This window comes from Grampus griseus (genome assembly GCF_964374135.1).
Source record: "Grampus griseus genome assembly, chromosome: 10".
Lineage (NCBI taxonomy): Eukaryota > Metazoa > Chordata > Mammalia > Artiodactyla > Delphinidae > Grampus > Grampus griseus.
Window position 1 is genome coordinate 21765217 of NC_139004.1, and position 21062 is coordinate 21786278.

Consider the following 21062-nt stretch of genomic DNA (forward strand, 5'->3'; position numbering starts at 1 on the left):
CTGAAATAGGCACTTGGGGGCCTTTTATATAGATATATTTTTTTTATTATTTTTGGCTGCGTGGGGTCTTCCATTGCTGCGCGCGGGCTTTCTCTAGTTGAGAGGGGGCTACTCTTTGTTGTGGTGGTGAGCTTCTCATTGTGGTGGCTTCTCTTGCTGCGGAACATGGGCTCTAGGCATGCGCTTAGTTGCTCCACGGCATGTGGGATCTTCCTGGACCAGGAATCAAACCAGGGTCCCCTGCATTGACAGGCAGATTCTTAACCACTGCACCACCGGGGAGGTGCCTGGCACTTAGGAGTCTTTGGCCCACTTCCCACTCGGAACTGAGTGGATGCAAGCTGAGCAGAGCAACAGTTAATACCATTATCTGGAGGAGGACCAAATCAGCAGGAGAAGCAGCTGTAATTTTATGAGAAATTAAAGAATTTCATGGAAAGTCAGTCATGTTCCATTGCTTAGGAAACCATAAAGGTATGTGTCTTTATTTTGCCTTTATGAGTAAAATTAAGTTGATAACAGGGATTTTTCCAAGAGTTTTGAGGGGTGTGCTGAGGTTTGTACCTAAACATTTAGCTCCATGTCATAGTTTAAATCTATTTGATTCTGTTCAGTTTAAGGAAAGAACATGGAATATCTTTATTATTCTCATTAAAAAGCAAAGATAATTAAAAGATTCAAAGTATGAACAATTGATATATGCCTTAAATATATGGAAAATTTATTTTGGCTTTCTCTTTTCATGATGATTCCATAGTATAGGTATTATAAGCATTGTAAGTTCATTGACACCTTAACCTAATTCTTCCTTACGGTTCCAAAGGACATGGTGTTCTCATCTGTACCCTGGGGCAGATCCATAACCACCTGGGCAAAATTTTGGATACAGATATATTTAAATAACGTGTTTTCCTTATTTATTCCTGAAAATTATAGAAACATTGAACAAAGGGCAAATGTTATAACAGATCTTGACTGGGGTTTTGCTTGCAATGTAAGACATCCTAGACACCCTAAAAGGCAGTTAAAAATCTTTTCAGAGAGCAGAAGTCCAGGAAGACTAACTGTATTGCAGCAGTATCTTCTACTGGTCAGCCATTTCTGTTTGGGTCTGCTTTTTTTTTTTTTTAATTAATTAATTACTTATTGGCTGCGTTGGTCTTCATTGCTGCGCGTGGGCTTTCTCTAGTTGTGGCGAGCGGGGGCTACTCTTCGTTGCCCTTGCGGTGTGCGGGCTTCTCATTGCGGTGGCTTCTCTGGTTGCGGAGCATGGGCTCTAGGCACATGGGCTTCAGTAGTTGTGGCATGTGGTCTCAGTAGTTGTGGCTCACAGGCTCTAGAGCGCAGGCTCAGCAGTTGTGGAGCACAGGCTTAGTTGCTCCGTGGCATGTGGGATCTTCCGGGTCCCCTGCATTGGCAGGCAGATTCTTAACCACTGCGCCACCAGGGAAGTCCCTGGGTCTGCCTTTTTTTTTTTTTTTTTTTTTTTTTGCGGTACGCGGGCCTCTCCCATTGCGGAGCACAGGCTCCAGACGCGCAGGCCCAGCGGCCATGGGTCATAGGCCCAGATGCTCCGCGGCACGTGGGATCCTCCCAGACCGGGGCACGAACCGGCATCCGCTGCATCGGCAGGCGGACTCCCAACCACTGCGCCACCAGGGAAGCCCCCTGGGTCTGCTTTTTAAAGAGTTTTTAAAGAATAGTTTTACTGTCAAAATTGAAAGTCTTTTCACATGTTAATTGGTTGGTAAGTAACATGTTAATTCTGATTTTGAACCGCCATGTTCACCTTGGCTGAATTATTCTATTAGATTCTCCTTTTACTCTTAAACAGCAGTGCCCTTAAAAATTAAATAAGGGAGCTGTATATCAAAATTTAAATGCACATGCCCTTTGACAAATAAATTTCAGTGTGTAGTATTTACCCTAGAAATATACTCATAAAACCATGTAAAGATATTCAATGGTGTTCTCTACTTAACAAAGAAAAAATATAGTAGGAATAGTTAAGTAAATTAACCCATACAATGGAATACTAATTAGCTGTTAAAAGATAAAGTGGTATGGAAAGATCTCCAAGCTTTCTTAACTGAAAAAGATAAGGTGCAAAATTATATTGTGATGCCAGAGGTGGTTTAAAATACATACTTATTAAACAGATGTTTAATGAGTGCTACTATGTGGCTGTTAGCGTCCTGGGAAGATATACACAAAATATTAACAATGGTTAAATGGGGAGTGGGATACTTTTCATTTTATAGTTTCTATGCACCTTGTGTTTTAATTGTACATATATGATCTGTATATTTAAGTTTTTAAAATTTGTGCTGCTTGCTGTATTGTAATCGTTATTAATCTGTTCCCCCAGCAGCCTGTGAGGACTCTAAAGACAGAAACTCAGTTTTGTCTTCATCATCGAGTTGGTTTTTAATTGAAATGATTGCAAAAATGGGCAGGCTGGGAACATCCCCATGGCCTGGTGGGGACTCAGCAACTGAGCAGGGCGGGCGGGGGCTGCGGGGGTCCGCCAGGCGCACCAGTGAGACGTGCGGCCGCATTCCTAGAGAGGCATGGAGCCGGCCGGGCTGAGGTTCGGCTGCTCGCGCGGCAGGAGAGGAACTCTGACCCCAGGTCCCGACGGCCGGAAGCGGCAGACGCCCGGGCCCTGCGGGGACAGGCGACTGGCTCATCCCGACTGTGGAGAGCCGGGCCTCCGCCCTCCGGTGGGGCTTTTCACTGGGTCGGCCATGTCTTCGTTGTGCATGTTCCTTGAACTTTTGGTCCGTTAACCAGCAATTAGACACTCACTCACCGAGTGCCCGCTATATGCCAAGCGCTAGGAGCTGGGGGGCAATCGCAGTAAGATGCGTTCTGGGCCCGTCGCAGGTCCCGGCTACCGACATCCCAGTACATCTACGTGTCTCCGGCAAGACGTTCGCCAGTATTTGTTGAATACCAGGTAAGCCTGGGCTCGCTGAGGTCATGCAAAGATAAACCCCTGTCCTCAAGGGGCAGGGGTGGTGGCGGTGGTGCGGGGTGTGATCCGTAATGCGGGTTGGAGAGGGAAATGGGTTGGTGAGGCAGGTTTGGGCTCACTTCCATGGGAACACCCTCCACCTGAGCGGCTCAGAGGACGGAAGACTGTCTGTACATTAGGTTTGGGGGTGGCATTTGCACGGAGCCTTGGGAATATACCGTTAGAAGACTGGTCGTGGCCATAAACTACAAGGTTGGTGGAACAAATCTGAGTATCAGCTGGCAGTGTTACGAGGCATTTGGGAAGACGATGGCTTTCTTGGAGGTAGGGTCTATATCTTTTATTATGGGGTTAGCGTTATGCTTGGAAAATGACGTGCTTGATAAATGTTTATCGAGTGACAAACACACAAGTCAAACTCAGTTAAGATCAGATCCTGGGGAGTTTGAATTTAGTTCAACCCGCTTTTTGGTGGGACAGGTGTGTCGAATATGTTTCGAATTGTGCTTTAGGAAATATCGATCCAGTGATGATGGAGTGTGTGGTGCGGCAGGAATACCACACAGAAAATTATTGTAATAGTGAATGTAAATCGTAAAGCAGGAGTAAAAAGGAAGGAGTGGCTGCAAGAGGGGTTGTGGAGGAAGAATTGACTGGACTCAGGGTGATTATATATAATATATGTAAGCTGGTTTTGAGCCTGAATGCATGGAAGGTGGTGGTGATGCCAGTAGAAACTGAAAAATACAGAGTGAGTGCAGCTTTGAGGGGATTCTGATTTCAGTTTGGGATGTGTTGAAATTACAGTGCAGGAGAGGCCCAAGATGTGAGTTTGGAATACGAAAGGCAAGTCAGAGCCAGACAGAGATTTAAGTGTTCTTAGAATAGAGACATATTGAATTTTGATTGAGATCACAAAAGGAACAGGTGAGAAGAGAAACAGAAGTTGAAGTGTTTCTACTGTTTGTTATCTATTGTTACATAAAAAAATAAAGCCCCAAACTTAGTGGCTTAAAACAACCTCAGCTTATTCTTATGATTCTATGGGTTGACTGGGCAGTATTACTGGAGTTACTCATGTGGCTGCTGGTCAATCAGCTGGGGACTGGGCCCAGCTGGGGCTCCGTGGTTCTCTTCCACGTGACCTCTGCATGGCTAGCTTGGGCTTTCTCACAGCATGGAAGTCTCATGGCTGTGTGTCTGGCACTACAAGAGCACTTCCTCTTACATTGTCATTTCTGCCATATTCTATTGGTTAAAACAAGTCACAGGTCAGCACAGACTCAAGGGAAGGAAAAGTAGACTCCACCTCATGATGAGAAAAGTGACAAAATCTCATCATAACAGGTTTTAGGGGATGGAGGCTTTGGAAACAGTCTACCTCACCTACATTTAAGGTGGAGTATCTGTGAGAAATATGCAGAGATAGATGAACTTTAAGGGTATATTAATCTGTCCATAAAGGCAGCCATCTGGCTCCTCCATGGATCAAATTATCCCTTCCCTCCATCTAAAGTATAAGCTGCTCAAGCATTCTTATTGTTAACCCTTCTTCCCTGGTGTCCCTTACCTTACATCCCTTGCCTCTGGGCTCAACTCCCTTAGGATTCAAGGTGGACTTCTGATTAATTTCACTGATAATATTGACAAGCAGGCTCAGTTTTTGAGCATCACTTAGAGTGGGGACAAAAATATAATATGTTACATAGAGTTTTGAAGCTCTTATAATTTTTATGTTACTGATCAATTCTTATGCTTCAGATGTACATTTGGAAAAACATTTCTGGAGCATAGACCTCAGCTAAGTGAACCTTTTTCTAGCCTTTAAGGTCAACATGGATGAAGCTTCGCCAGGCCCCGCTCCTGAGAATGGAGACAGCCTTGTGAAAGTGAAGGAGGAAGATCCCACATGGGAGCAGATGTGCAGCTCACAGGACAGCAGCTCCCACACTCTGGAGCTTTGCCGCCTGCGCTTCCGGCGGTTCTGCTACCAGGAGGTAACCGGGCCCCGGGAGGCTCTGGCCCAGCTCCAAGAACTTTGCCATCAATGGCTGCGGCCGGAGACCCACACCAAGGAGCAGATCCTGGAGCTGCTGGTGCTGGAGCAGTTCCTGACCATCCTGCCCCAGGAGCTCCAGGCCTGGGTGCAGGTGTATCCTCTGGAGAGCGGGGAAGATGCAGTGACAGTGCTGGAGAATCTAGAGAAAGACACAGGAGACTCAGGACAGCAGGTGGGAAGAGAATGTGTGTGGTGGCCTGGGAGATGTAATGGCGAACATTTGTCTGTTAAGTTTTAACTTTTTACTTTGAAGTAATTTACAACTTATAGAAGTTTTGGGAGAGTAGTACAGAGAACTACTGTGTACTCTTCACCCAGATTCACCAGTTGTTAACATTTGTTACAGGATGTGCCCCTCTCGTGTGCGAGCACGTGCTCCCTCTCTCTCTCTGTATATGTACATATATGTGTACACACACACACACAGGCTCACACATTTTTTTTCTTGAACCATTTGAGATTGGAGTTAGTTGGAGATACCATACCCCTTTATCTCTAAACACTTCGGTGTGTATTTCTGAAGAAGAAAGATATTCTCTTGTATAACCAGAATACATACTATCAAGTTTTGGGAAATTAAAATTTTTATGATACTATCACCTCAACAGTAGTCCTTGTTTAGATACATCCATGATAGCCCAGTAGGATTCTTTATGACAGTTTTGCCCCAATCCAGGATACAGTCCAGCATCACACATTACATTTAGTTGCCGTCTCTTCAGTCTTCTTAGATCTGGAAAGGTTGTTCAGTCTTCCTTTGTCATAACAATGACATTTTTTTTTTTTTCTGCGGTACGCGGGCCTCTCACTGCTGTGGCCTCTCCGGTTGCGGAGCACAGGCTCTGGACGCGCAGGCTCAGCGGCCATGGCTAACAGGCCCAGCCGCTTCGCGGCATGTGGGATCTTCCCGGACCGGGGCACGAACCCACGTCCCCTGCATCGGCAGGCGGACTCTCAACCACTGCGCCGCCAGGGAAGCCCAACAATAACATTTTTGAAGAGTACAGACTAGTTATTTTTTGGAATGCCCCTCAATTTGGGTTTGCCTTGTATTTTCTCATGATAAGACCCAGGTTGTGCATTTTGGCTAGAATACCACAGAAGTGACATTGTGGTCTCCTCAGTGCATCACATCAGGAGGCACATGGTGATGGATTGTCCCATTACTGATGAGGTTAAGGTGGTATCTGTCAGGTTTCTCTACTATAAAGTTACCATTTTCCCCTTTGTAATTAATAAGAAATTTGTGGGAGACATTTTGAGACAGTGTACATATCCTATTTCTCATTGAACTTCCACCCACTAGTTAAGCAACCATCTGGATTTTTGTTTTGTTTTTCTAGGCACGGATTTTTGCCTGTCTTGTGTCTCTTCTTTGGCACTATATCCCCAGCACATAGAACAGAGCCTGGCTTTTAGTAAGCATTCAGCCCATATTCATCAAATGAGTGAAGGAAGTCTCTGTCTTGCTACTCTGTCTTGCTGCTGCTTAAGGATTAAATGGAGCTTCTCTGGTGTTCCCTTGAGGATATCCCTAACTGCTGTTGGGTCCAGTTCCCACCAGGATGCCTTTTCTTTTCTTTTCTTTTTTAATATCTTTATTGGAGTATAATTGCTTTTCAGTGTTGTGTTAGTTGCTGCTGTATAACAAAGTGAATCAGCTATATGTATACATATACCCCCATATCTCCTCCCTCTTGTGTCTCCTTCCCACCCCAGGATGCCTTTTCAAAGTGAACCTTTTGTCCCCAGGCTTCTGTCTACACTCAGGGACAGGATATGCACCTACCGGTGACAGAATATCAAGGAACCTCTTTGGAGTGTCAGAGGCCCCAGCTACTGCCTGGGGTAACCACCTTGAAGTGTGAACCCCCAGAGCCCCACCAAGAGGTCGCCCAAGAAGTGAGTGGTGAGTGCCAGAGGGTGAGTTTAGTAAGGACACTGGGAGCAGGCCGCTGGCAGGTGCATGGCCTTCTAAGTAAAGCTTGTTTATCTGTGGGTTTTTTTTGTTGTTGTTGTTAGCCCTATACCTAAGCAAACTTTTAAAAACATTTGGAATTGTAAAATGTTAGAAGTCTAAGATATTCTGATCCAACACCCTTAATAGTTAGGAAAACCAAAACTCAGAGTTTAAGTGACTTGACCAGGGTCAACAGAGGCAGAGTTAAGTCACGTGACCTTCTGACCAAGATTCTCTCTTTACTATATATCTCTATTCCACATTTCTAATTCTACACTTGTGAATATTTTAAATATTTACTTGGTAGCTTTCCATAAATTTGTCTTTTCCCCATGGTAACATTTTCTTCAGTAGCCTCCCTGCCTCTAATCTTTCAGTAATTTACATACAGCTTTAGGTTTAAACAGGTTCTCTCCTTCCTGCACTTGGAGTGTACCCTCCTGTGTGCACGGCTCTCTCACTTTCCGTATCCATCCCAGCTACTGGTTATATTTCAGCTGTGTGCAGTAAGATAGGCCGTGCAAAGAAGGCAAAGTCTGCGGCCTGCAGTTTGCAGATGGTTTGAGAACACACAGAAGTATACAGATCGTTCAAAAAGGAGACCTCAGAACTCTGTAGTGCAATGTTTTTTAACCTTTGTGGTGAGGGATGCTATCATTTTCCCCCAGAATTTATTGAAAAGGATTAACTCTCTTCCCTAGAAAAGGCATACAAAATGACACACACAACTTCATGATTTACCACATTGGTTTACAGTCACCACATTGGTGATCTGTGAATACTGATATTTTGATATTAAGTGCAGAATAAATGGTTCATGTAATAAATGATTTAAAAACATTCAAGGGAGATAAAAGAAAATGTATGAGGCTCAGATTACTTGTGATATTTACCCATTGGAGCATAAATAGAACTTGATATTTCCCTACTTACTTGATTGATAGTTCTGTCTTATTTCTTTGGTTATTAAAAACCACCATGACATGAAGCCCAAATGTTTTACGTGAAGAAGTTTAGACGTGGTAGGGAGCCTTACGGCCCTGGGGTTGGGAAAGCTTTCCTGGAGTCATGAGCTTGCATTGAGCCTTGATACATGAGGATTTGCAGTGGAGCAGGCATAGGGTGAGTATTCCCATCTACCTGTGAGATGATGAACATGCATCTGCTGAAATCAGTTTCATCTCATTTTGACTGTGGAGGGGGAGGGGGTAATGAAGAATGGAGGTACTTGTCGGAATGGTGATGATAATTGACAGAAAGATAACAGCGGTCATAGGATATAAGATTCTTTCGTGTGAGCATGAGCTGGCTCTCAGAACTGGACTCCAGCAGCATCTACTGGGCGGAGGGGGGGCTTCTTTGGTTCTCTAGGTCCCCGTGCGATGCGCCACTGCTGTGGTGTGTGTAATCAGGTTGCTCTGTTGTCCTTTAGGAAGCACACCCTGTCATTCTCAAGGGCTTTTTATACCCTCTAAGGCCCTCCCAAATATTCTGGAGATTGGCTAAGGGCCTCCCTGCTTACTAGTCATAACCCAAGCACATTTCTCCAGGATACCTGCGACCAAATGAACTGAAGATCAGTTTCCCAGGCTACCTGCATTCCCTCCTCTCCTGCTAGTATTTTCAATGGGGTACTAAGTCAACCAACATGACAGGATGGTGGGGTCTGTTTAGGGGAAAGAGTGGGTGGGGGGAATGGGAAGGTCAGTTGGGGCCATTTTATGGGGTGTTTAAATTCAAACCAGGAGGTTTGGACTTTATCATTAAAAAGTTGGGTGCCACTGAAGCCCTTTTTTAAAATCAAAAATATGATTTATAGTGACTGTTATTTGTGTGTATATAGTATTTCATTCTCACCTGTCGTGGAACACTAGATTTAAAATGAAAACTATTGAGTACTTTATTTTTGCCAGTCTCTTAATGCTCAAATGTGATTGATTCTTAGGGTCAGACACATTGTTAAATTTTCGATATGTTGAGGGAGAAGTAGAAAAGACCTTGAGATCATTTTATTCATTGCAACTTAAGCCCATTTTCTCTTGTTCTGTCTTTGGCAGAGATATAGAGCAACAGATCAGTGTGGTATTTGTAGTGAACTTTAATATGTTTTAAAACATTCCTCCGCCTTCTTCCCAGGCTTAACCCTAATGCTTTTCCACCTCAGGAGGATTATAAGAGGCAAACACAGAGTCTGATCTGACCTTTGCTCTCTCAAATTTCCCATTGCTGTTGCTCTCTTTCCTCACTGCATTATACCATTGCCCCCTTCCATTCTCTCTTGCCATCCTGCCCCTCCTCGGCTTAGCCCTTTCTCTGACAGCAGACCTGCTTTACACTGCGCTTTTTAAGCTGTTGGTTGTTTGGCATATATGCATTGTGGGGAGGTAAGGTAGTAACAGTGAATCAGGGGCAAGGCTATTTTATTGTCCTAGCAAGCCTTATTTGCTCTAGATACGAAACAACAGCAACAGAAAGATTATACAGTGATCCACTGTGTCTGGAGCAAGGAAAAGTGGCACTATGTTCTGTGTTATATTTTGGGTTAGAATTATCCCCTGTGCTCTTCATTTAGTAATTTTGGGCTCCTTATATTGTTGCCATCTTGAAAAATAATGATACATTACCTTGTGTGGGGTCTTACAACTTACAGAGGGCTTTTACAGAGAGTTTTTATGTTACCTCAATCTTCATTAACCTTGTAAAGTAGACTGTGTTCTCCCCATTGTACAGACAAGGAATTGGAAAGAATCTTTTTAAGTAACAGTGCAGTGCCTGGCACCTTGCAATCATTATGACTGTCTGAATTATTGTTACAGTTTCCAGTGTGGCAGATTCTCAAAAGTTCTCCTAGCTCAGGGTTAGCATCTTTTCTATGTATGTATGTATGACTGTTTTTGTGTGTGTGTGACTTTTTTTACTGATGTAAAGTTGATTTACAATGTTGTGTACATGTATGACTTTATTTTTTTAGAGCAGTTTTATGTTAAGTAAAATTGGAAGAAAGGTACAGAGATTTCTCATCTACCCCCTGCCTCCCCCCATACGTTGCCTCCCCCATTATCAACTCTATTTTTTGTATCTTTATTTTCTCTTTTCATCTTCCTCTTATCTGCTTTCCTGTTTCCCCTTTGCCTTCTCTCTCTGTTCTCCGCTTCTTTTCTTTCTTCTTTGTTCTCTGGTTAATGTTTCCTTTATCACCAAGTTCTGCCTTCCCTCTCCTTATTTTCATCAATGATTTCTAATTTTTCTTTATGAATGTGAAAGTGCATCACTGTAGAGCACCTCATGAGTTCATAAACACCACTTATTTTGTGGGTAGGGACCCTAAAGTTTTAGAATTTTAGAATTCTGAAAGAATGAAAGCAGATATGATGTTCTAGCGTAAGATCTGTATCTTAGTTCCTGGATGTTTAACAAACATAAGAAGAGTTGGGGTCTGGGTCGCCCACAAAGAGCTCTCTCCTAAAAGCCATTGTGTCTCATTCAGGACTCTTGTCTCTTCCTTCCACAGGGCCTGCTCCCCAGGGACCAGCCCCTCCCCAGGAAGAGAATCCCAGAGACCAGGGGTTTAACTCAGCCAGGTCCCAGGTGAGCATGGTGCCCGGGCTATGCGAACCTCAGTCGCAGCCCTGCTTCCCTCAATCACCTGTCCCTGCCCTTTTCTTGGCTCACACTGCTCACCCTGGAGCCTTCCAGGTGGCACCGTCCCTCTGCCTTCACCTTGTCACAGAATATCACAGACCACTTATGCCTCATCCGGGGAGCTCACATAGATCACATAGATTATGCAGTGGCCTCATTCCATACCGTATGCAGGAGGCACATCCAGATCTCAAGGTATGAGAATAAGGGGCAGAGTTAGGCCCTTGGTTTCAGAAAGTGCCTCTACTCATCTGATGCTCAGTGACTGATGTTTTATCTTTTGAGGGGGTCTCTGGTTTCTCTCCCCAGTCTGAGAAGCAGTACTCTTCCTCATGTTACCTCATAGTCCCAGTGTTCTGCACATACCCAATTAATATTTGGTGATGATAATGGAAATTCTGTGTATCCAAGGCAAAACTTCACATCTTCACAAAATAGACTCTTGGTTTTTTTCCCCCTTATTCTCTTAGTGGTCCAATCATTTTCCTAGTCATTTAGTTAAAAAATATTTAAGTCTCCTATTTCCTCACTGTGACTTTTTTTTTTTTTTTTGGCGGTATGTGGGTCTCTCACTGTTGTGGCCTCTCCCGCTGTGCAGCACAGGCTCCGGACATGCAGGCTCAGCGGCCATGGCTCACGGGCCCAGCCGCTCCGCAGCATGTGGGATCTTCCCAGACCGGGGCACAAACCCGCGGCCCCCGCATCGGCAGGCGGACTCCCAACCACTGCGCCACCAGGGAAGCCCCACTCTGTGACTTTTAATTTGTTCTTAATCCTATCAGACCCAGTGCCTCCTGTTCTTAACAAATACTTCACCTTCCTGAAAAGAAATGTATAGCAAGTAAAACTTACCTATATGTATATTTAAATCAATATAATTATCTAAAATGCTATATAATGGAGAAACAAAAAGCAATTTATTAAAAAAAAAAGTATTTCAAAAATGTAGGGCTTCCCTGGTGGCGCAGTGGTTGAGAGTCCGCCTGCCGATGCAGGGGAAGTGGGTTCATGCCCCGGTCTGGGAAGGTCCCACATGCCGCGGAGCGGCTGGGCCTGTGAGCCATGGCCGCTGAGCCTGCGCGTCCGGAGCCTGTGCTCCGCAACGGGAGAAGCCACAACAGTGAGAGGCCCGCGTACCGCAAAAAAAAAAAAAAAAAGCAAATGTTTGGACATGATCACACCAAGAAATAACAAAGTAGTTAAACGTTTGCACTGATGTGTAATCATTAGGTTTGAATTAAGGAGGAATAAGAAGATCAAAAGGCTAGGAAAATGAAAGGGCAGAGATGTGGGTGGACAGTAGAATGAAACTAGCATTGAGTCGAATAATGAAAGACCAGCCAGAGAAAGAGAAAAATAACATTAATTGAAGTAGACCTAAGATGAAGTTATGGCTTGTATTGTGTCCCGAAAAGATATATTGAAGTCCTAACCCCAGGTACCTATGACTGTGATCTGATTTGGAAATAGATTCTTTGTAGATGTAATCAAGTTAAGATGAGGTCCTACTGGAGGAGGGTGGGCCCAGCATCCGACGGTCGATGTCCTTATAAGAAGGCCATGTGAAGACAGGGAGACACACAGGGAGAAGGCCATGTGACGGCAGAGGCAGAGACTGGAGTGATGCATCTACCAGCCAAGGAACACTCAGGACTGCTGACAACCCACAGAAGCTGAGAGAGGCAGGACAGTCGTCCCTTAGACCTTCGGAGAGAGCAGGGCCCTGCTGGTTGGCTTGGTTCGACTGGTCTGCAGTGTGGTGTTCAACACCCTTCACACCTAGACCCCTTATCCTTACCACAGTGAAGACTGAGAGGCCATTTTTTGCCTTTTTAGACATCAGTGAAGACTGAGGAAGCAGCAGCCCAGGCCCTTGTCCCAGAGCAGTGGCCACATCTGAGTCTGGCCCAGAGGAACCTCTATGGAAACTCGGCTCAGGAGAAGGTTACAAACATCAGTCTGATGCGTAAGGACAGGCCTCTGGCTGGTCCCCAGCTGTGCTCACCTTTCCCATCATTAACCCTGACTCGGCCCTTGTGAACTCACATTTCCTACATGCCCTCACCCTTCCTTCCCCTTCTTCTGGCCTCTGCTTCCATACTTCTCTCAGCCCCTGCCATTTTGAATCCTGCCCAGTCCCCTTATCTTCTTCTGTTGCTACTCACTACTGATTCTTGCTGTTATCTTCTCTCATCATGATTCCCTCAACATCTCCTCCTCTGCTCCCTTTTTTCTTCCCTTTTCAAGGGTCCCATATAATTTGTCATTTTCAGACATCCCTTAATATCTGAAAGTTCCACAAACACCTCTGCCTGATCCCTTCTTTATCTCAGAGGAAGTTTTCTTCACTCTCTGTGAGCACTACTGTCTATATGTAATATGCTTTGCCCTGTTAGATACTCTCCCCTGCAAATTGACCTTTCTTATTATCTTCCCATACTCTGCCACATGTTTAGGACTGTTGTGACTGCACTTCTGGTACACCTGTTGATTTTTTGTTTGTTTTAATTTGGAACATCCTATTCCTTACCCTAGAGATTGTTTTTCTAGATTCAGGCAACAAATGACATTTAAATTATTAACATATTATTTTAGCTGAAGAAGTTGTAACTAAAGATGGATTGTTTAACACAAAGCAAGAAACTTCTGAAGAAATGGAACGAGGTGCTGAGGTCTCAGGAATACCCAACAGGTGAGTGTCCATGGTCCTAAGTAGAATAAATCCTATAGCTGTGAGAAGAAATTGAAATGAAACTAGAGAAACCAGTTGGTAAAAGCCTGCTTCCCTGGAATAATACAGAAAGAGTAACGCTCACTTCTGTGATCATAGGAGGTCCCACGCCAAGGAGGTGACCTGTCAGTATATCATAATTATACAAAACTTCCATTTGGTACACGGTTGCCTCCAAGAATCCTCTCTGACTCAGTTTACCTTGCCTGATCACTCTTCCCCTGGCTCCTTTATGTCGTGGGGCTACAGATACTGAAGCCAGAAAGAAAAGAAGATAGAGAAGCAGAGGATTTAGACAAGAGAGTGAGGTCTGCAGGTAAGGTTTGTTGCCATGATGGTTAAGAAAGAAATATCATCAGACCTGGAAGAGGACTTGGGAAGACAGGTAGGGTATCTTCGACCTCCATTAGGAGAATCCTGAGCAAGGATTAAAAGGAGAGTATCTGATGACAAAGGACAAATTAAAGGTAGTAGTGGGTGCTTAATGAGTGTTGGTTGTGGAATGAATGTCTAGCATAGGTGCTCCTAAAGCAGAAAGAGAGGGACCGGATCATGAGCAAAGGTTGGGTTCTGGTGAGGCCATTAACTCCTTGGAGACGTGAGGAAAGAAGAAAAAGGAAACAGTGTGTGATAATTACACTGAAGAGTAGGGCAGGGGATGAGGATTCTCCTTATTGACATTTGTTCATCTTAGGGAAACAGGGAGCTAAATCTCAGTTAAAAGAGAAATGTCTTGAAGCCTAAGAAGAGAAGTAAGATCTTTCATAAAGCTGGTGAACTCCGAGCCAAGCTGCACTAAAGTAAGAGAAAGAACACTGTGACTTAGCTCAGAGTTATAACTGGAGAATAGGAACCTGCTGTTGTGTCTGTCAGGTACGTTTACATCAGGTAACTGAAACCATCACTCACAGTGCCTCCGAGAATCAAGATACCTTACTGTTTCACATGACAAGAAGTCTGAAGGGGTAGGATGTTCTAGGTTTGGTGTTCCATCATGATGTCAGAGACTGAGTGTACCCCCCCCGCACCCCCAGCAACCTCCCCACTCATTCAGCAAGCATTTTATCACTCATATTCAGTCATGTATAAGACAGAGACCCTACCTTCAATAAGTCACATGAGGGTACAGCAGATGAGAAAACACAGAACACAATGCAGTATGATGACGTGCCCTGTAGCTATGACAGAGCTTGCAGGAGAGGACCCAACAGAGATCTGGATACTGGAGAAGACCTCCCAGAAGAGGTAACATTTGAAACAAGCCCTGATGAGTAAGCAGGAATTTACCAGCTAAAGAGGAGGTGGATCAGAGAGAGGCAGAGAAAGAAAATGCAAATGCCTAGAGAGGACAGGAGAAGACTAGGAGAGAAGAGTTACAGGAGCCACAGAAGATCATTTTATTATTTTATTTATTTAGCCGCGCTGGGTCTTAGCTGCGGCATGCAGGATCTTCATTGCCGCATGCAGGATCTTTTAGTTACGGCATGCGGGATCTAGTTCCCTGACCAGGGATCGAACCCGGGCCCCCCTGCATTGGGACTGCAGAGTCTTAACCGCTGGACCACTAGGGACGTCCCAGAGGATCATTTTAAAGAGCAAGTTTCTGCTTGAAAAATTCTGGGTCCTCTTTGGAGTAGGAAAGGAAGTCATGTTTGGAGATAGACTGGTAGATTTGAGAAGAGTGATGAAACACCTGTTGTGGGGAACAGGGAAGAAAGGGACGAGAGGACATGAGAAGGATTTCTGGGCAGTGTTGAGTAACTAGGTGAGTTTTGGAGACCATCATATTTAGCAGTGTCAGTCTACCTCGTTGTTTGATTTCTCTGGCACTACTCACTCCTGGGTGAGGAACAGAGACGACTAAGTATGGGGTTGATCTGGTGCTGAGTTTTGCTGGCCCACCACTACAGAAGGACACTGGGGCAGGGTGATTGATGATCCTGGCAAGAGAAGGACTAAGGTGGTGATGGATCACGAGATCTAGACAGAATAGGAAGGGAGGTAAAAGCAGGAGGAAACGGAGGAGTCAGAGTGAGATGGAAGAACAGGTGTTGTGGGACAAGAGTGCAAGGAGGCTAGAGTGAAAAGGAATTGGCTACAGAGTGAGCTCTTGGAGTTCAGTTTTCACCAGTGGAAAGTTCAGTGTAGTGACAGGATTCAAGCAGGGCCCCTGAAGTTGAAGATGTCAGGGAACTCTAAGATGGATCTACTGAATGGATCATACATGCAGACATTAAAGACACCCAGGATGATAAATGCTCTAAGCAAACAAGTATATATAGTGTAAATTATATTACAACATACTCTTTTCACTGCTTTTTCCTCCCTTATGTCTTCTTAAATTGGTCTAATTTAATGTACCAACAGGACATTTGTAAATGACATGCATATTTCTAGAATTAAAGAAGTTTGTGTAAAATAATACTTTCTATCTTAGTAACTTCAGCTATTTCCTTGAAAACTGCATAAAAATCAGTCCAAGGGCAAAAAGTTTGAGTTTCTCTTTTGTTTCTCCCCAGAAACAGTGCATCCACCAGATGAATGCAGAACTAGGGGAGGCTAAGTTGTTCCATGTTCAGAAATTCTGTGAGAGGTGAGGGGGCTCAGTAAATAACAACCCATTTCCTTGTCCAAATTCAGAACCAATTGATAGAGACACAGGAGTAAAACAGATGATTCTGGAAACCTCTGCTTTATGACTGACACAAGCTAGACTGATAAAGCCACTCAGAGGCAGAGCTAAGTGGCCGCATAGTGACAGCAGACCCTCCCCGCACATAGGCCTTCCTGATGCATCTTGGGGGAAAAAGGAACATGGAATGTCTGCAACTGGCTTCTGAAGAGGACAGCCCAGTTCTTTCTCCCAGATTCAACAATTAGTTAAGTCATGAGGAGTGAGTGGGAAGTGAGAAGAGGCCAGAAATGTTCAGTCTGGCCAAAGCCCTCCCCATGGAAACATGAGGAGTGAGAAGGAAGTATTCCCCACAAAAGAATCCTTAGGCGTCAGTGGATTTATCCTGTATCAGTGAATGAGACAGAATTTTTATAGCATACGTTCTTTTTTCTTTCCCAGAGATTGGGTACCCCAGGCCCCTTGTAGTACCCCTGTTCCTGCTGAAAGAACAGTTGCGCGTTTGAACACTCTGAAGGACTGTCACCCTGCTGACTTGTGGGCTCGGATGCACATCTCATCCCTGGAATATGCTGCAGGAGACATTACCCGAAAAGGGAGAAAAAAAGACAAAGCTCGAGTGAGTGAACTGCTCCAAGGCCTCGCATTTTCTGGTGATTCAGATGTGGAAGAGGATGACGAGCCTGAGACTCCACCTGCTCCAAAAAGACCAAAGGTGTCAAGTGTCCCAGAGAAGAACTGGACTAAAAGAGACATTAAACCCAACTTTCCAAGCTGGTCAGCACTGGATTCTGGACTTTTGAATCTCAAGAGTGAAAAGTTGAACCCAGTGGAGCTCTTTGAGTTATTTTTTGATGATGAAACATTCAACTTGATTGTCAGTGAAACCAATAATTATGCTTCTCAGAAAAATGTCAACTTGGAAGTCACAGTTCAGGAAATGAGGTGTGTGCTTGGTGTCCTGCTTTTGAGTGGCCTTGTGAGGCGTCCCAGAAGGGGAATGTATTGGGAAATGTCTGATGCCGATCAGAACCTGGTTAGAGATTCAATCAGAAGGGACAGATTTGAATTGATTTTCTCATACCTGCATTTTGCAGATAATAGCCACCTAGATCAAAATGATAAGTTTACAAAATTGAGGCCTCTCATAAAGCAAATGAATAAAAATTTTCTCCTGTATGCTCCCCTTGAAGAATACTATTGTCTTGATAAGACAATGTGTGAGTGCTTTGATAGTGACCAGTTCCTGAATGGGAAACCTATTAGAATTGGCTATAAAGTCTGGTGTGGTACAACCACACAGGGTTATCTGGTTTGGTTTGAGCCCTATCAAGAAGAGTCAACTATGATGGCAGGTAAGGATCTTGATCTTGGTTTAGGTGGAAATCTAGTGATGAATTTTGCTGATGTTCTTTTAGAGAGAGGTCACTATCCCTATCACCTGTGTTTTGATAGCTTCTTTACAAGTGTCAAATTGATGTCAGCCTTGAAGAAGAAAGGGGTGAGGGCAACAGGAACAATTCGTGAGAACAGGACTGAAAAATGTCCCCTGATGAGTGCAGAACATATGAAAAAAATGCAGAAGGGGTATTTCGATTTCCGAGTAGAAGAAAATGATGAGATAATTCTGTGTCATTGGCATGGTGATGATATTATCAGTCTGTGCTCCAACGCTGTTGGCATAGAGCCAGTCAATGAGATATGTTGTTTTGCCGATGACAAGGAGATCCCTCAGATAAGTCAGCCTTCCATAGTGAAACTGTATGATGAATGCAGGGAAGGCGTAGCTAAAATGGAACAGATCATTTCCAAATATAGGGTGAGAATAAGAGGCAAGAAATGGTACTCAGTTTTGGTGAGCTACATGATTGATGTAGCCATGAGCAATGCATGGCACCTGCACAGAGCCTGTAACCCAGGTGCCTCTCTAGAACTTGGGGATTTTCGGAGAGATGTTGCCCATTTCTACTTGGCACATAATGCAAATATGTCAGATTAAGGCAGGTAAAACAGATACAATGCAGACATTAGTAAGACACAGAAAAATCAAAACTACATCAGATTGTACCCAAAACAAACCTGATGTATGTATACAGTGAAATTATTAATTAAATGACTAATATTTCTTTTAAAAAATCTATGTAGAGTTTCAAAAACTGTTATAACAATGTTACTGATCTGTAAAAATGTTGAAATCTATTGGTATCTTTTTCTAGGTCTAATTTTGATATCAAATGTGGGAACTCCTTTATTAGTTGAATTGAATTGATTAATTTGTGCATTTAAAGAATGAAATCCTGCCTCCTTTTCTTTTTTTCCTGGTAGTTTTCTCTGGGGAATGCCTTTTTTTTTTTCTTTTTTTGGCTGCGTTGGGTCTTCGTTGCTGCGCAGGGACTTGCTCTAGTTGCAGCGAGTGGGAGCTACTCTTCATTATGGTGCGTGGGCTTCTCATTGCGGTGGCTTCTCTTGTTGTGGAGCACAGGCTCTAGGCACACAGGCTTCAGTAGTTGTGGCACATGGGCTTAGTTGCTCCACAGCATGTGGGATCTTCCCGGACCAGGGCTTGAACCTGTGTCACCTGCACTGGCAGGTGGATTCTTAACCACTGCACCACGAGGGAAGCCCCGGGAATGCCATTTTAAAATGCAGGCAGAATTTAATGCCATCCCTATCAAATTACCCATTAACACTTTTCACAGAACTAGAATAAATAAACCTAAAATTTATATGGAATCATAAAAGACCCAGAATTACCAAAGCAATGCTGAGGAAAAAAAACAAAGTTGGAGGCATAACCCTCCCAGACTTCAGACAATACTACAAAGCTACAGTAATCAAAACAGTGTCATACTGGCGCAAAAGCAGACACATGCATCAATGGAACAGAACAGAGAGTCCAGAAATAAACCTACACCTACGGTCAGTTAATCTTCGACAAAGGAGGCAAGAATATACAATGGAGAAAAGACACTCTCCAGCAAGTGGTGATGGAAGAGTTGGACAACTGCATGTAAATCAATGAAGTTAGAACACACCCTCACACCATACACAAAAATAAAATGGCTTAAAGACTTAAATATAAGGCATGACACCATAAAACTTCTAGAAGAGGACCTAGGCAGAACATTCTCTGACGTAAATCGTAGCCATGTTTTCTTAGGTCAGTTTCCCAAGGCAATAGAAATAAAAGCAAAAATAAACAAATGGGACCTAATCAAACTTACAAGCTTTTGCACAGCAAAGGGAACAATAAGGCAAAAAGACAACTTATGGATAGGGAGAAAATATTTGCAAACGATGTGACAAGGGCTTAATTTCCAAAATAGACAAACAGCTCATACAAATCAATAACAACAACAAAAAACCCAATCAAAAAATGAGAAGACCTAAATAGACATTTCTCCAAAGACGACATACAGATGGCCAAAAGGCACATGAAAAGATGCTCAACATTACTAATTATTAGAGAAATGCAAATCAAAACTACAATGAAAAGATGCTCAACATTGCTAATTATTAGAGAAATGCAAATCAAAACTACAATGAGGTATCACCTCACACCAGTCAGAATGGCCATCATTAAAAAGTCTACAAATAACAAATGTTGGAGAGGATGTGGGGAAAAGGGAACCCTCCTGCACTGTTGGTGGGAATGTAAATGGGTGCAGCCACTGTGGAGAACAGTATGGAGATTCCTTAGAAAAACTAAAAATATAGCTACCATATGATCTAGCAATCCCACTCCTGGGGATATATCTGGAGAAAAAACTAATTCGAAAAGATACATGCACCCCAGTATTCATAGCAGCACTATTTATAATAGCCAAGACACAGAAGCAACCTAAATGTCTATTGACAGATGAATGGCGAAGAAGATGTGGTACATATATACAATGAAATACTACTCAGCCATAAAAAAGAATGAAATAATGCCATTTGCAGCAACATGGATGGACCTAGAGATTATCATACTAAGTGAAGTAAGTCACACAGAAAAAGACAAATATGATATCACTTATAAGTGGAATCTGAAATAGGCTACAAATAAACTTATTTACAGAACAGAAACATAGACATAGAAAACTTATGGTTACCAAAGGGGAGAGGGTGGGGGAGGGGTAAATTAGGAGTTTGGGATTAGCAGATACACACTACTGTATATAAAGTAGGTAAACAACAAGGTCCTACTGTATAGCACAGGGAAGACTAGAGCAGAACTGGCCCAGGTGCTCTATACACACCAGTACCTGCTCAGGAAGTGATGGAGTAATAAGCTAGAAGGAACCTGGTTCCCTAAAGGCTGGAATAGAGCCCTGGAAATTGCCTCCCTCCAAAATTTACATGTGAGGACATAAACATATCTTGGTGAAGTCACTGCTACTGGGAAGAGGGAGGGGTTGGGTCTTTGTTACTTTCAGATCTCGCAGAGATGGCTCAGAGCCAAGGCCCAAGGAAATCCTGGTAGCAGAAGTGCTATCTGCAGATTTCCTGGTGTAAAGGACTCTTTCCTAGCAGGCTAGATTCCTGATTCTATGTGAAGCTGTTTTTCTCCACCTTGGTTCCTGTAGCCCTTTTTTGTTCTGGAGGGAACTGGCATGGCCACAACTGGGACTTCTCTTGCTTCTCCAGATAGTCCAGATAATTCAGTAGCAGGTTCACTCTGCCTGGAGCATGGGATTCAGCAGGACTCCAATTTAGCATCTTGGCTTCAGAGGTAGTCCTATTTTTTTAATGACACGTGTGTGTGTGTGTATACACACATATTAATATGGATTAACTAATCCATATTAATTAAGGGATTAATATACAGACTATAAAGAATTTCTGCCAATCAATAAGGAAAAGTTAAAAAGCCCAAAAAGAAGCTGGACAAAGGATATGAATAAGGAATTCACAAAGGAAGAAATGCAAATGGCAAATAAGCATATAAAAAGATCATAATTCTATTAGTATTTGGAGATTAAAAATAAAAACAACACACCATTACACACCTAAGAGATTGGCAACTATTTAAAAGTTTGATTAATATTAGCAAGGATATGGGATATGGGATGTAAACTG

The 21062-nt window shown here is 43.4% G+C and overlaps 1 protein-coding gene across 2 annotated transcripts; it reads left to right on the top strand.

Moving 5' to 3' along the window:
• Positions 1 to 2640: 2640 nt before the first annotated feature.
• On the top strand, positions 2641 to 18290 carry PGBD1 (piggyBac transposable element derived 1). 2 transcript variants are annotated; one of them, XR_014297330.1, is made up of 8 exons: positions 2641 to 2959; positions 4799 to 5208; positions 6789 to 6945; positions 10508 to 10584; positions 12475 to 12604; positions 13234 to 13330; positions 15889 to 15962; positions 16443 to 16518. XR_014297330.1 is itself a non-coding variant. In XM_082664035.1 (7 exons), exons 2-7 carry the CDS (start codon positions 4813 to 4815, stop codon positions 17998 to 18000), a joined length of 2415 nt encoding a protein of 804 aa, XP_082520161.1. In that variant the 5' UTR covers positions 2641 to 2959; positions 4799 to 4812; the 3' UTR covers positions 18001 to 18290. The 2 variants fall into 2 exon arrangements, 1 of the variants encoding a protein (XP_082520161.1); XM_082664035.1 differs by lacking the exon at positions 15889 to 15962 and having other exon boundaries at positions 16443 to 18290.
• The last annotated feature ends 2772 nt before the right edge of the window (positions 18291 to 21062 follow it).

What these genes read in the sequence shown, in the direction of transcription:
- PGBD1 (XM_082664035.1), top strand. Translation starts at nt 4,813, where the DNA reads ATGGATGAAGCTTCGCCAGGCCCCGCTCCTGAGAATGGAGACAGCCTT. An exon ending in CAGGAGACTCAGGACAGCAG is followed by an intron (nt 5,209 to 6,788) that starts GTGGGAAGAGAA and finishes TTTTGTCCCCAG; the next exon opens with GCTTCTGTCTACACTCAGGG. An exon ending in GGTCGCCCAAGAAGTGAGTG is followed by an intron (nt 6,946 to 10,507) that starts GTGAGTGCCAGA and finishes TTCCTTCCACAG; the next exon opens with GGCCTGCTCCCCAGGGACCA.